The sequence below is a fragment of the Schistocerca piceifrons genome, chromosome 4 (assembly GCF_021461385.2).
Source record: "Schistocerca piceifrons isolate TAMUIC-IGC-003096 chromosome 4, iqSchPice1.1, whole genome shotgun sequence".
NCBI classification, from domain to species: domain Eukaryota; kingdom Metazoa; phylum Arthropoda; class Insecta; order Orthoptera; family Acrididae; genus Schistocerca; species Schistocerca piceifrons.
In genome coordinates this window covers 606,263,845-606,279,646 of record NC_060141.1, presented here as the reverse complement: position 1 = coordinate 606,279,646, position 15,802 = coordinate 606,263,845, and the positions used below count along the sequence as shown (strand labels likewise).

Sequence of the window (15,802 nt, the reverse complement as noted above, 5' to 3'; positions counted from 1 at the left end):
CGCAGCACTATTCGCTGAAAAACACTCCCTACAGTGTGGTAATGGATAGTAAGTTTGTAATTCCAGAAATAAGGTAAATCTGACTCTAATATTATTTGCTGATACTAAATCTTGAAAGTTCGCTTCGAAAACAAGCCCTTCTAGCCCTTCTACTGCAGACGTAAGCTGCACGTGGCAAGTTACCGATTTAATAGCCTGAGAATCTTCTAGTGTTTCATTATGTTAATTGAAATAATTACTGACCGATTAGTGGAAAATTCTAGAACTCCACCTGCCACACGTTATTTTATGCAGGCGGCGCACATAAATTTATACCAAATCTGTGATACGTCAGTCGTCAAGTCGCTTTGAGTCGAATTATAAAAATATCACTTGAAACAGTCAACTTCCTAAATATTTATAAGACATTCAAATTATTCTTTCCACAAAATTATGTTTACCAAAAACAGCCATCCGATGCATGTGACTGTTACTTCCTTAAAAACTTGCATAGTCTGGCAGAGACGCACTATGAAGACTCCTAGACATATACCGTTCACTCTGATCGACGTAGACTTACTAACGGCGTTTGTGTGTGTGTGTGTGTGTGTGTGTGTGTGTGTGTGTGTGTGTGTGTGTGGGTGGGTGGGTGTGTCCAAAGTTCCACCATCTGTTTGGCTGGACATCTGGAGTGTATGGTGAATGATTCGGGGTAAACTTTATTTGCTCTTGAGTAGGATCTTGGGCTCAGGGATCGTTCGACCCTGTTATGATTGTGGTTACTCAGGTCTATATTTTATTGTCGGTTATACAGTTTCCTCCTCTATAGGGGGAGGTACGTTCACCGTGTCACACCGTTTTGGTGCCACGGAGCCAGCATATTCGATTTGCTTTGAAGTGGGGCGAAGTTTCTCGTCCTTGTCAAGAAGTCTTCTGGTGGGCGCTTAAAACTGTTCGTTTATGAAATTTTGCTTATATCTGTAGATCGCTCAAAAATCAGGTGAAGGATTATTTTACTGATCACAAATGACGCCTTTCGGTACTAGCTCCATCGTCAGGAATTCCAGCACAAAGGTAGTACAAGAGCGGTACCAGTTGTGCACGTAACATGAGAGGACTGACTACTTACTCGAACGAACAGTCATAGCTTGGTTCTCATGTGTACTTCCGTACTAGCGAGCATTGGATAGAGTTGGTGCAAGAGTTGTAGCAATTTCACCCGCTCCTCCCTGGCGTGTGGTGTCAAGAGTAGCTTGTTGTCTAGAGTGATCCCGAAGTATTTAACACGATACGTCCACTTTAAGGACGATTGTGGACGACCAATCTGTACTAAAGTCTTCACAACTATTTGAATATCATTCGCGGACGCGGACGCTTGAGGAAACACTGAGTTTTCTCGCAGCGAGCACTTCATAAGTGGTCAAAGGAAGTCCCGTGCTTTGTACAAATTGATGTCAAATTTTTCCATAACAAAAAAAAAATGGTTCAAATGGCTCTGAGCACTATGGGACTTAACTGCTGTGGTCATCAGTCCCCTAGAACTTTGAACTACTTAAACCTAACTAACCTAAGGACATCACACACATCCATGCCCGAGGCAGGATTCGAACCTGCGACCGTAGCGGTCACGCGGTTCCAGACTGTAGCGCCTAGAACCGCACGGCCACTCCGGCCGGCATAACAGAGCGTAGTTTCTTTGTTACGATGAAGTTAGTGAGAATACTATAAATAGACAAGTTAACTTTTTGCGGTTGGTACTGCTGTAGAATTTCACACTTGAACTAGTATAATTAGAAACATAAAATTTGGAGCGGGATTGTTATTTAATAAATATCGTGCTGAAATTTCTGGGATCTACTTCGAACCGAAATGGTACATAATTTACTTTTAAACTGTCTATATCATCATAGCTACACGCTATACGGAATGGCTTGGAGCATTATCCCTTATTCAAACATGGATTTCCGGGCCAGAAGTTTTTGTAACTTTTGAGCAACTAAAAATTATGCAGAAAAGCTATTTTCTAGTGAGCCATTAACTGTACTAGCTTGACTCGACGTGTAATTAACAATTTCTACACATCTGAACAAATTACTTAACTTTTAATACATGTTACTTAGAGATAATATTAATATCGTGCTAGTACACAATTCCGCCCCGATAGCTGAGTGGTCAGCGCGGTGGTTTGTCACGTCAAGGAGCGCGGGTTCGATTCCCGGCTGCATTGGAGATTTTTCTCCACGCAGGGACTGGGTGTTGTGTTGTCCTCATTCTCATTTCATCATTATCAGTGGAAGGCAACGGGAAACCACCATTGGCTGGCTCTGAGCACTATGGGACTTAACATCTATGGTCATCAGTCCCCTAGAACTTAGAACTACTTACACCTAACTAACCTAAGGACATCACACAACACCCAGCCATCACGAGGCAGAGAAAATCCCTGACCCCGCCGGGAATCGAACCCGGGAACCCGGGCGTGGGAAGCGAGAACGCTACCGCACGACCACGAGATGCGGGCGAAACCACCATTGGAATCACTTCCCTAGACGCTCATGCGGTGGACCTATCTGATGAGACTTCCCCCATGACAAGACCTGCCGTAAGGCAGAACACAAAGTTTCTTTCTAGTACACAATATTTAACTATCTGGCATGAGATACAATCAGAAGCATTGTACAGCAAGTGGGAGAGGCGATTCTACTTTTTCCCAGCGAGAAAGGTGATTCATCAATTCCGCTGGAGTGGAGAGGATAACCGCCAAGCGAAAATGTTGGAGAGACGCGTCAACCGAACGTTAGGTTAAAGACAAAGACAACAACAAATGAAATGTGTTAAGAACAAAAAATGAAGAGAGGCGTGAAGAAGCTGTCGCTAGCGCTGCCGTTGGCTTGAGCACGCACCTTGTCCTGGTGGAAGGTGCCGTCGAAGCCGTGGTGAGCGCTGCCATCGCCACCGACTCCGCCTCCGCCTCTGCTGCCGCCGCCACCGCCGCCTCCCAGCGAGTCCTCCGCCCCCGCGCTGCTGGACCAGTTGCCGGCCCAGCGCCGCTCCCTGTCTGACGGCGTCGACGGCGCAGACACCGCTTCCAGTCCCTCGTCCGAACACCTCTGCTTCATCTCTTGCATGAATATCTGCACACCCAACAATGCTAGTTCACCATCTAAGGCCGTCACTAGCCGCTCTGCCAACGGGGACGTTGTCACATTTTGACAGTTTTGTGACTCTGGAATGAAAGCAACACAATGTTCCTTATGAAGGTGACTTAAAAACAATGGCTCAAATGGCTCTGAGCGCTATGGGACTTAACATCTGAGGTCATCAGTCCCCCAGAACTTAGAACCAGTTAAACCTAACTAACCTAAGGACACCACACACATCCATGCCTGAGGCAGGATTCGAACCTGCGACCGTAGCGGTCACCCGGTTCCAGACTGAAGCGCCTAGAACCGCACGGCCACCCCGGCGGGCGAGGTGACTTCGCTATAGTTCTTCGCTATAGTTCGCAATGTGTCATAATAAGTAAAGTATCGAAGTCGTTTCTAACCCCGTGGTGTAGTGGTAGTGTCTTTGATTAATAATCAAAACGTCCTCGGCTTCGGGTTCGAAACCCGCCACCGCTTGAAATTTGATTAATAATAAGCATTGGTGGACGAAAACTTCCGGCATAAGAAGTCTCCCTCGTTCTGCCAATGGTGTTGTCGAAGAGGACGGTGGAGCGAACAAAGGTTCAGGGCACTCTCTTGTCCTTGGAATGGGAAATTGCCCCTAAAGGTGGAAGAATCTGCAATTCTCAACGGCATGATGACGCAGAAGGCAATGGAAAAAACTGCTTTAAGGACACATTACGTATGTCCACAGTACATGTGGCCTGTAACTGAAAAATGGTGGTGGTGGTTGTTGGGATGTTTAAGGTGGACTAAACAGCGAAGGTCATCAGTCCCCCAGTGAAAAATGGTCGTGATGATCTCTTCATTGGCAAAAGATTCTGCGATAGACCCCCATTTGAATCTCCGGGAGGGGACCGCCGAGGGGGAGATAACCATAAAAAAACTGCATAATCAATGAAGGAATAACGTTCTGTGAGTCGGGGCGTGGAATGTCAAAAAGGTGAATGTGGTAGGAAACTAAGAAAACTGAAAACGGAAATGGAAAGGCTCAGTCTAGATACAGTATGGATCAGTCAAGTGAAATGGAAAGAAGACAAGGATTTCTGGTCAGATGACTACAGGGTAATATCAATGGCAGCAGAAAACAGTATAATGGGAGTAGGATTCATTATGAGTAGAAAGGTAGGGCAGAGAGGGTGTTACAGTAAACAGTTCAGTGATAGGTTCTTCTTGTCGGAATCGACAGCAAACCAACACAGACAACGGTAGTTCAGGTACACATGCCGACGTAGCAAGCTAAAAATAAAGAGATAGAGAAAGTTCAAATGGTTCAAAGGGTCTGAGCACTATGCGACTTAACTTCTGAGGTCATCAGTTGCCTAGATCTTAGAACTAATTAAACCCAACTAACCTAAGGACATCATACACATCCATGCCCGAGCCAGGATTCGAACCTGCGACCGTAGCGGTCGCTCGGCTCCAGACTGTAGCGCCTAGAACCGCACGGCCACTCCGGCCGGCAGATACAGGAAGTATATGAGGATACTGAAAGGGTAATAAAATACATAAAGGGGGACGAAAATCTAAGGCATGGGGAACTGGAATGCAGCCTAGGGAAAGGAGTAGAAGAAAAAGATACAGGAGAATATGGACTTGGGACAAGGAATCAGAGAGGAGAAAGACTAATTGAGTCCTCGTACTAAATTTCAGCTAGCAATAGCTAATACTCTGTTCACGAGTCCGCCCCAATAGCTGAATAGTCAGCGCGTTGGAATGCCATGCAAGGGGGCCCGGGTTCGATTCCCTGCTGGGGAGGGAAATTTCTCCCCTTAGGGACTGGGTGTTGTGCTGTCCTCATCATCATTTCCTCCCCATTGTCGGTGCGCATTGGCGTCGCATTCTATAAGACTTGCACTTGGCGGCTCGACTCCCCGAGTGGGTACTCCCGGCCATTGAAGCCATACGCTCATTTCCATTTCCATTTCTGTCCACGAATCAAAAGACGAGGAGGTATATCTGGAATAGACCCGGCGATACGCAAAGGTTTCAGTTAGACTACGTCATAGTCAGACAGAGATTCAGAAATCAGAAACTGGATTGTAAGCCGTACCCGGGAGCAGATATAGATTCAGAATCACAATGTATTAGTGATGAAGAGTAGGATGAAGGTCAAGAGATTAGTCAGGAAGAATCAGTGCGCAGAGAAGTGGGATACAGAAGTACTAAGGGATGACGAGACACGCATGAAGTTCTCTAAGGCTGCAGATAAAGCAGTGAGGAATAGCTCAGTAGGCAGTGCAGCTGAAGAGGAATTAACTTCTCTAAAAAGGGCAATCAGATTAGGTGGAAAGAAAACATAGGTACAAAGAAGGTAGCTGCGAAGAAACCACGGGTAACGGAAGAAATGCTGCAGCTGATCGATGAACGAAGGAAATACAAAAATGTTCAGAGAATTTCAGGAATACAGATATACAAGTTGCTGAGGAATGAAATAGGAAATGCAGATGAAGCTAAGACGAAATGGCTGCATGAAAAATGTGAAGAAATCGAAAAGGAAATGATTGTTGGAAGGACCGACTCAGCATACAGGAAAGTATAAACAGCCTTCAGTGACATTAAAAGCCAGGGTGGTAACATTATGAGTGCAACAGGTAATCCACGGTCAAATGCAGAGGAGAGAGCGGATAGATGGAAACGGTACACTGAAGGCGTCTATCAGGGGAGAGATTTCTCTGAAGTGACGGAAGAAGAAACAGGAGTCGATTTAGAAGAGATAGGGAACCCAGTATTAGAATCAGAATTTAAGAGAGCTTTGTAGGACTTTAGATCAAATAAGGCAGAAGGGATGGATCACATTCAATCTGAATTTCTAAAATCGTTAGGGGAAGAGGGAACAAAAGTACTGTGCACGTTGTACACGTTGGTGTTAGAATGAATGAGTCGCGACATACCATTTGATTTTCTGACAAATATCATCCACACAATTCCGAAAACTGCAATAGCTGACAAGAGTGAGAATTATCGCACAATCAGCTTAACAGCTCATTCATCCAAGTTCTGACAAGAATAATGTACAGAAGATTGGAAACGCAAACTGAGGATGTGTCGGATGACGATCGGTTTGGCTTCAGGAAAGGTAAAGGTACCAGACAGGCAAGTCTCACATTGTGGTTGTTAATGGAAGCAAGACTAAAGATATATCAAGACACGTTCATAGGATTTGTCGACCTGGAAATAGCGTTCGACAATGTAAAATGGTGCAAGATGTTCGAAATTCTGAGAAAAACAGGGGTAAGCTATAGGAAGAGACAGGTCATATACTATATGTACAACAGCCAAGAGGGAATAATAAGAGTGGACGACCAAGAACGAAGTGCTCCTATTAAAAAGAATTAAAGAGAAGGATGTGGTCTTTCGCCCCTCCTGTTCAATGTGTTCATTGAAGAAGTAATGGTGGAAATAAGAGAAGGGTTCGGGAGAGGAATCAGAACTATGACATTGCTATCCTGACTGAAAGTGAAGAAGAATTACGTGATATGCTGAATGGAATGAACATCTAATGAGTACAGAATATGGATTGAGAGTAATTCAAAGAAAGACTAAAGCAATGAGAAGTGCGAGAAATGATTAACATCAGGATTGATCGTCACAAAGTAGATGTTAAGGAATTCTGCTTCCTAGGCAGTAAAATAACCAATAAAGGAGGTGCAAAGGAGGACATCAGAAGCAAACTAGCAAGGGCAATGAGGGCATTCCTGGCCAAGAGAAGTCTGCTAGCATCAGACATAGGCCTTAATTTGAGGAAGAAATTTCTGAGAATGTAAGTCTTTAGTGCAGCATTGTATGATTGTGAAACATGTACTGTGAGGCAACCCGAACATTTGACATGTGGTGCTATAGGCGAATTTTTAAAATAAGATGGACTGATAAAATAAGTATTAAAAATGATTTCTTATGGTGCCTGTAGTATGAAATTAGTTTGATTCTGTTACGAAAACAGAAATTGTAACTGATGTCTTACCTACAACAGTTCAACAACCAAGTAATGATAGTATGAATCCGTGCGATAAGTTGGTGTAGTAATATGCCAAATGCGATTTCTGAGACAGAATTTCTTAAACGCAGTCCTGGAAAAAGCTGCTGCGAGATTGACATTTTGTACCAAAAGTTGGCGGTCCAACGATTACGAGGACATTTTCTCGTCACAGTTTGGTCATCGCTTGTCATACTGAGCCTGACAGTGGACATACTTTCGCTATCTGGGAGAGCCCCCATTAGAAACGAGTAAAATTATGACAATGAAACTGCGCGTTTGATCTACTGCTGCCTGAAACGTCTCAGGTGGGATGTTGGCTGCTATCTCATCTTCAGTCTGTAGCGTGTGTTAGTGACCTGTTGATGAACTGTGTCCTTTTAGTAATCTCACACGGATTCAAATTTGATGACCTTGGTGGACACAGTTTCCTCCAAATAAGTTACGTAGTAACTAAGGAAGTTCACGAGACAAGTGAGATGGCGCTCCATCGTGCATAAAAACAGGTAAGTTCAAACCATCACTTATTGACGAAATAGGTCACAGTAACGTGTGCCGTTCACGCTGCATGTCTTTGGTCCTTAGTGTCCGAGTTCCTCAAAGTAAAATGGACCGTACATGAACCGTGCCCTGAACCCATACCACACTGTGACAGGGACTTCAAAAAAGTTCGTTGGCGCTGGCGATCCTCAAGTGCAGCAGATGCGAGTGTTCACTGCATCAGTGACCATAAAGCGAGCATCATCACTCCAACCGGGACCACATGTCGTCAACTTAAAGCCTGCAAGAAACGTAAGAGCAAAATCTTTTCGAATGTCTGCGTCGCCTGGGAAAGTTAGTGAGTAACGAGAAGTTTGTACGGATACCATTTCACAATTGTTTGCAGCACTTCTCGAACGGCGGAATACGGAATGTTCAGCTGTTGAGACTCTGCTCGAACAGTGCTTGAAGATCGCACGTCGAGCATTCTCTGCCAGGACAACAGTAATTTCTTCAATAATTTGTGGCGCAATTGGCCGTCGATCTCTCCCAGGAGCAATTCCCAAATTGCCAATTAATTTGAGCTTCCGAATCACATCCTCAAAGCTTCCGAATCACGTCCTCAAACCCGCTGCGGAATGATGTCCTCCCCGTGTTCCTTTAATGTGTCGACCACTGGGAAGAGCAGCAGCACTATTGCTATCGTTTTGATGAAGTAGCTTTACATGTGAAGCCCTGTTCATCTTATCCAGATCCATGTTGACTATATGCAACTGCAATGCGCACTGATGCTTGTGCATCAACCCTACAATGAGGTGACAAAAGTCATTGGACTCCTAATATGGTGTCGGAGTTCCTTTTGCCAGACGTAGTGCAGCAGCTCGACATGGCATGGGCTCAACAAGTCATTGGTTGTCCCCTGCTTAATTATTGAGCCATGCTGCCTCTACGGCCTTGCCGCAGTGGATACACCGGTTCCCGTGAGATGACCGAAGTTAAGCGCTGTCGGGCGTGGCCGGCACTTGGATGGGTGACCACCCAGCCGCAATGCGCTGTTGCCATTTTTCGGGGTGCACTGAGCCCCGTGATGCCAATTGAGGAGCTACTCGACCGAATAGTAGCGGGTCCGGTCAAAGAAAACCATCACAACGACTGGGAGAGCGGTGCGCTGACCACACGCCCCTATTATCCGCAACCTCAGCTGAGGATGACACGGCGGTCGGATGGTCCCGATGGGCCACTTGGGGCCTGAAGACGGAGTGCATGCTGCCTCTACAGCCGTCCGTAACAGCGAAAGTTTGCCGCTGCACCGCTGCACGACATTTTGCAAGAAGCGATTTCTCTGTTACGTCCCATATATTTTTGATGGGTTACATGACGCGCAATGTGGGTGGTCAAGTCTTTCGCTCGAACTGTCAATGTTCTTCAAACCACTCGCGAACAATATGGCCTAGTGACATGGCTGCTAATCATGCCCCAGTCGCCAAACATCTACATCTACGTGGATACTCTGCAAATCTTATTTAAGTGCCTGGCAGAGGGTTCATCGAACCACCTTCACAATTCTCTATTATTCCATTATGACCCTTTCCGAGTAGGATCAGTGCATGCATTCAGACCAGAGGATGTGCGACATCTCAATGATAAGTGGGCTCATGCTACCAAGTTCTTTGTAAACTTGACGCGATTTTGTAATCACTTGATAAAGTCACATACCTTCTCAACCAATATTTCATCGTGTCCTTCTCCTCTTCTGGGTGACTCACTTTTTACGTCGGGCAGTGTAATATTTTCTTTAAAATGATTTCACCTCAGCGCGCGGGAAGAATGAACACCTATATCTTTCCGTACGAGCTCTGATGTCCCTTATTTTATCGTAGTGATCGTTCTTCCCTATGTAGGTCGGTGTCAACAAAACATTTTCGCATTCGGAGGAGAAAATTGGTGATTGGAATTTCGTCAGAAGATTCCGTCGCAACATAAAACGCCTATATTATAATGATGTCCAACCCAAATCCTGTATAATTTCTGTGACACTCTCTCACATATTTCGCGATAATACATAACGTGCTGCTTTTCTTTGAATTTTTTCGATGTACACCGTCAGTCCTATCTGGTAAGGATCCCACACCGCGCAGCAGTATTCTAAAAGAGGACGGACAAGCGTAGTGTAGGCAGTCTCCTTAGTAGGTCTGTTACATTTTCTAAGTGTCCTGCCAATAAAACGCAGTCTTTGGTTAGCCTTCTCCACAACATTTTCTATGTTTTCCTTCCAATTTAAGTTGTTCGTAATTGTAGTACCTAGGTATTTAGTTGAATTTACGGCTTTTAGATTAGACTGATTTATCGGGTAACCGAAGTTCTTTTAGCACTCATGTGGACAACCTCACGTTTTTCGTAATTTAGGGTCAACTGTCACTTGTTTTGATCTTCTGATGACTTCATTAGTCGATAAACGACAGCGTCATCTGCAAACAACCGAAGATGGCTACTCAGATTGACTCCGAAACCGTTTATATAGATAAGGAACAGCAAAGGGCCTATAACACTACCATGGGGAACGCCAGAAATGACTTCTGTTTTACTCGATGACTTTCCGTCAATTACTACGCACTGTGGCCTCTCTGACAGGAAATCACAAGTCCAGTCACATAACTGATACGATATTTCCTAAGCACGCAATTTCACTACGAGCCGCTTGTGTGGTACCGTGTCAAAAGCCTTCGGGAAATCTAGAAATACGGAATCGATCTGAAATCCCTTGTCCATAGCACTCAACACTTCATGTGAATAAAGAGCTAGTTGTGTTTCACATGGAGTTTGTTTTCTAAACCCATTGTAAACCCATTTCCAGTCACTGATCGTTTCATTTGTACCAGAGGACTCACTCCATTCCATGTAAACATGGCGTCCACCAGCTTGCACAGTGCCTTGTTGACAACTTTGGTCGATGGCTCCGTCGGGTCTGCGCCACACTTGAATCCTACCATCAGCTCTTATATACCGAAATTAAGACTTATTTGAAACTGCCGCCGTTTTCCAGTAATCTAGGGTGCAACAGATATGGTCACGAGGCCAGGAGAGGCTCTCCAGGTAATGTCGTACTGTTAGCAAAGGCACTCACAACGGGCGTCTGCTGACGTAGCCCATTAGCGTCAAATTTCGCCCCAGTGTGCTTACGGATACATTCGTCGTACGTCCCACATTGATTTCTGCGATTATTTCCCGAAGTGTTTCTTGTCTCTTAGCACTAACAACTTTACGCAAATTCCGCTGTTCTGGACGGTTAAGCGAAGGCCGTCGGCCACTGTGCCGTCCATGGTGAGAGGTAATACGTGAAATTTGGTACTCTCGGACACTTGACGCTGTGGATCGCGGATCGTTGAATTCCTGATGATTTCCGAAATGGAATATCCCATGCGTGTAACTCCACCTACTATTACGCGTTCAGAATCTGTTAATTCCCGTCGTTCACGCATAATCACGTCGGAAACCTTTTTACGTGAGTCACCTGAGTACTAACGACAGCTCCGTCAAAGCAAAGCCCTTTTACAGCTTGTAAATGCGACGCTACTGCCATCTGTATATGTATATACGCTATCCCATGACATGTGTCATAGATACCAGCTTTATGTCGCTGTGGGTCTAAGATTAGAAGTGCTGCATATATTACGAAATGATTTTCGCTGGGTTGTTAAAACAGAGGATGCAACTGAAACAGTACTTAAAACGATAGGGAGGCTAAAGAGAGTATTTCTAAAGGTGAGATGCCGATACGGTAATCAGCCAAGTGCGACGACTCATACAGGATGTTTTAAAATGTGCTACTGAAAATTACTGCTGCTGCCGTTACATATCGTACCTAGAGGTGGCAATCCAACAAGCCGACGAAATGTTTTGTCCCAAATTGTGTGTCGCTTGTCGTACAGAGTGATCGTAATTAAACTTTCGTTACTAGAGAGGACTCACACGAAAAACGAGTGATCATATGACAATGAAACATTGTGAAAAGATTTGTAATGACATGCGAAAGAGAAATAATGAATAAACCATCAAAGAAATACAATTTAATTACCACGTGAGAGAGAAACAGTTGTTAATAGCGTACCAAGTTTACCTTCCATCCGCATCCATAGAGCCTGGAACCGCCCAAGAGATTGCTCTATTTTCTGCCTGAAACATGTCAGGTGGGATGTTGGCTACCTCCCTGGTTATGCTCATCTCCAATCTGCACCGTATGTTAGTGTCCTGTTGATAAATATTATCTTCCAGGTAACTCCACATGGGTTCCAAACTGATCATCTAGATGGCCACGCAGTTTGGAACGATTGGCCAATGATTCCGTTTTTTCCAAACGTATTACATAGTAACCCAGTGACCTCAAGGGACATGTGAGGTGTAGCTCCATCATGCGTCATAGCAATTACGTTCAAAGCATCTCTCTCCCGTAGAGCAGGGATCACTTGATGGCAAAGTAAATGACAGTAACGTCTACTGTTCACTCTGCATGTCTCTGTTCGTTGGGTTCGGGGTTCCTCGAAGCAAAATGGCCCGTTCATGAACTTCGCCGTGAAACTACACCACAACAGCGACGCGGCTATTATGCAGGGGAACTTCACGAACTTCGTAGGTGTTGACGTTCCAGCGAGCGTAAAGTGAGCTTCATCACTCCAAAAAATGTTCCAAGGCCACATGTAGTCGACTTAAAACCTTGAAAGAAACGTAAGGGCAAAATCGTTTCAAATGTCTGCGTCACGTGGCAAAAGTTGATGAGTAATGTTCAGTTTGTACAGATACCGTTCCACAATTGTTCGCAGAGCTTTTCGAGCGTTGGACCATTGATTGTTCAGAAGTTGTGACACAACTCGCGCACTGTTTGAAGATCGCACATTGCGTCCAACATTCCCAGCGATGACAACAGTAATTTCTTCAATAATTTGTGGAGCAATTGGCCGTCGGCCTGTCCCAGGAGCAATTCCGCAAATCGCCACTTAATTCAAGCTTGCGAATCATGTTCTCCTACCATCGTATGGAAAGAGGGTCTGTCCGTATTCTTTTAATGTGTCGATACTTGTGAAGAGGAGCAGCACTGATGCTGTTCTTTTGATGAAACAGCCTTACGAGGAAAGCCCTGCTCACCTCGTCCAGATCCAAGTTGGCTACAACTGCAATGCACACCGATGGGTGTGTATCAATACTACGGCGCCCTACCAGTACCGTCGCCTAACAGCAAGTCATGAAACAAGCACTACTAACAACGAAACTCCTGTAGCCCACAGTTGGAACATAATTCCTACAAAGTTGCGTACTCGCACGGTAAACAGTTTTCCGTCTACACTGGCTCAAGTATTGGCAGGTTAGTTATAACCATCCTACATCTACATCTACATCTACATTGATACTCCGCAAGCCACCCAACGGTGTGTGGCGGAGGGCACTTTACGTGCCACTGTCATTACCTCCCTTTCCTGTTCCAGTCGCGTATGGTTCGCGGGAAGAACGACTGTCTGAAAGCCTCCGTGCGCGCTCTAATCTCTCTAATTTTACATTCGTGATCTCCTCGGGAAGTATAAGTAGGGGGAAGCAATATATTCGATACCTCATCCAGAAACGCACCCTCTCGAAACCTGGCGAGCAAGCTACACCGCGATGCAGAGCGCCTCTCTTGCAGAGTCTGCCACTTGAGTTTGTTAAACATCTCCGTAACGCTATCACGGTTACCAAATAACCCAGTGACGAAACGCGCCGCTCTTCTTTGGATCTTCTCTATCTCCTCCGTCAACCTGACCTGGTACGGATCCCACACTGATGAGCAATACTCAAGTATAGGTCGAACGAGTGTTTTGTAAGCCACCTCCTTTGTTGATGGACTACATTTTCTAAGCACTCTCCCAATGAATCTCAACCTGGTACCCGCCTTACCAACAATTAGTTTTATATGATCATTCCACTTCAAATCGTTCCGTACGCATACTCCCAGATATTTTACAGAAGTAACTGCTACCAGTGTTTGTTCCGCTATCATATAATCATACAATAAAGGATCCTTCTTTCTATGTATTCGCAATACATTACATTTGTCTATGTTGATCAGTCGGGGTTTTCTGGAAACGGTGTAAATTTTTCTCTAAATGAATAATGACTTTAAGCTCCCTCAATTTCCCATTTTTAGCAGCAGCTAGAAATTTCGTTAAGCTGAAGCGTGTTTTCTTACCGAGACGAAATTTCGTTTCGTGAAGACCAATTCAACGGATACTACTCTGTTCTCCCATCAGTAATTGCGATGTAATAAGTCGACTGAGGTCTCGTGTGTGTAACTCACAGCTATGGTGAAAAGTACCCTCATGCCAAAAGGAAGCAAGAGTTCCTGCAGATGTGGAGTGTATTCTGTAATTAATTTCCAGACTGAGCTGTGTTTCGAAGCAGTGGATTATAGGCACACGAGATCCATCCTCCCGAGAATTGCTACGAAATTTTATATTTGCAGAAATTGATTGAAATGGATTTCGCATACACATCATGTATCGGCCGTTCAGGTTATTTTACCTGCAGAAAAGACTGTGATATGCCTCGAAAATCTATTTCCGACAAATAATTGACATTTCGCTTAATGGAAGTGCAAATGCATGCCTGTGCAGCATTTGCGTTACTACTTTCAGAGTCGATATTGTGAGAGCAGTGGTCGCGCTCTGCAAAACATCAGCTTTATTCACATTATTGTTCCCTTTTCGTTTCATGAAGTCCACTGCAGCTCATTTCAGTCATTTTCTACTGGTGGCGAATGCCATACCGCGCTTTAAAGACACAACATTGTTTCCTGTTAGCGCGTGTACCACTTGCTACACATTCCCTGAGCGCGTTTGTGTGTTCGTGCCAAGCGCTGCAACGATCGCCAAGGCCGGTTTTGCGGAGTCGGTGGGCGGCGCCCTTCTCCACCTTCCAGACAATACGCCAGTCTTCCCTTACGAGGGGACGTACGTGAGCGAAAGCGAAAAAAAATGTTATTGGTTCTTCATTTACTACGTGGTATTTCAATTTCTAAATATACGTTCCAATTCTACTCTCAAGTGTGATAAAAATAATAACTGACAAAAGCTTGCACGTGGCCACGCCCCTTTCTTGTTCTGTATTTACTTACGTTATGTATTCCTGCCTTGTTTTCTTCCAGTTTTTGTAATCGCCATGCGGGCAATGTTTGTGTAGTACATAAAGAAGGATGTGAAATAGCATCACTGTCATTGATATTGTATCCTTTGGTTTATGGCGTTTGTTTACAAGTTGTTACAGCGAAGTAAAGCTTACGAAAGTTGTGTGTAGATCTATATTACAGTCTACAGCATGCCCGGTACCAGTAAAGTGTAATACTACACTTTAATGATCTTGGCAGGCTGCGAAATCTACACAGGCTATTATTTAATCCAGGCGCATGCACACTGTCGATACTGAAGGAAATCGATTACAGGAGAATTGCCGCAGCTGACACCATGGCTGTTCAGTCTGGAAATCAGATTATCCTAGATGTTCAAATGTGTGTGAAATCTTATGGAACTTAACTGCTAAGGTCATCAGTCCCTAAGCTTACACACTACTTAACCTAAATTATCCTAATGACAAACACACACACCCCTGCCCGAGGGAGGACTCGAACCTCCACCGGGACCAGCCGCACAGTCCATGACTGCAGCGTCTGAGACCGCTCGGCTGATCCCGAGTGGCGATTAGCCTAGACAACCAAAGAAAAGACTGCTTGCGGATAAAGAGGAGTATGGATGTGGTTTGCATTAGTTCACCCACGGAAGGTAAGCACTTACAAAAACACTGTAAAATCTTTGATTTAGGTTTCCCGTAACCTACATTTCGGAAATTTTATGTACCTTACAAACACCTTAGAGTACTTACATTTTGTACTCAAATAGTCACTACTATAGTGAAACATTCTATGATTCTATGGAAAGAATCTTAATTTAATTCAATATTAAGGAATTTATTTGAGAGAAAAGACATAAAAATTGGTCCATTTTCGCAGATATTAGGAAAGCCGTAAAAATCCAGCAACAGAAAACATCAAAATTGTGTTCCTCCTAGTATATTTGTAATCGTGGTTTATTAAATTGTGTACAAAAACACATTGATTTCGTTCTGATAGATTCCTGAATACGGGGAAATTTTTACTGACGTTCTAGAAAAAATTTCATATGTT

The 15,802-nt window shown here is 44.4% G+C and overlaps 1 protein-coding gene across 1 annotated transcript in view; it reads right to left on the bottom strand.

Moving 5' to 3' along the window:
- The window catches only part of LOC124796047 (lutropin-choriogonadotropic hormone receptor-like), a 503,184-nt gene that overhangs the window by 75,550 nt on the left and 411,832 nt on the right, over positions 1–15,802 (bottom strand). The window contains exon 11 of the mRNA XM_047260133.1: positions 2,975–3,113. Coding sequence (XP_047116089.1) covers positions 2,975–3,113 — 139 coding nt within the window. The remainder of the gene's footprint in view (positions 1–2,974; positions 3,114–15,802) is intronic.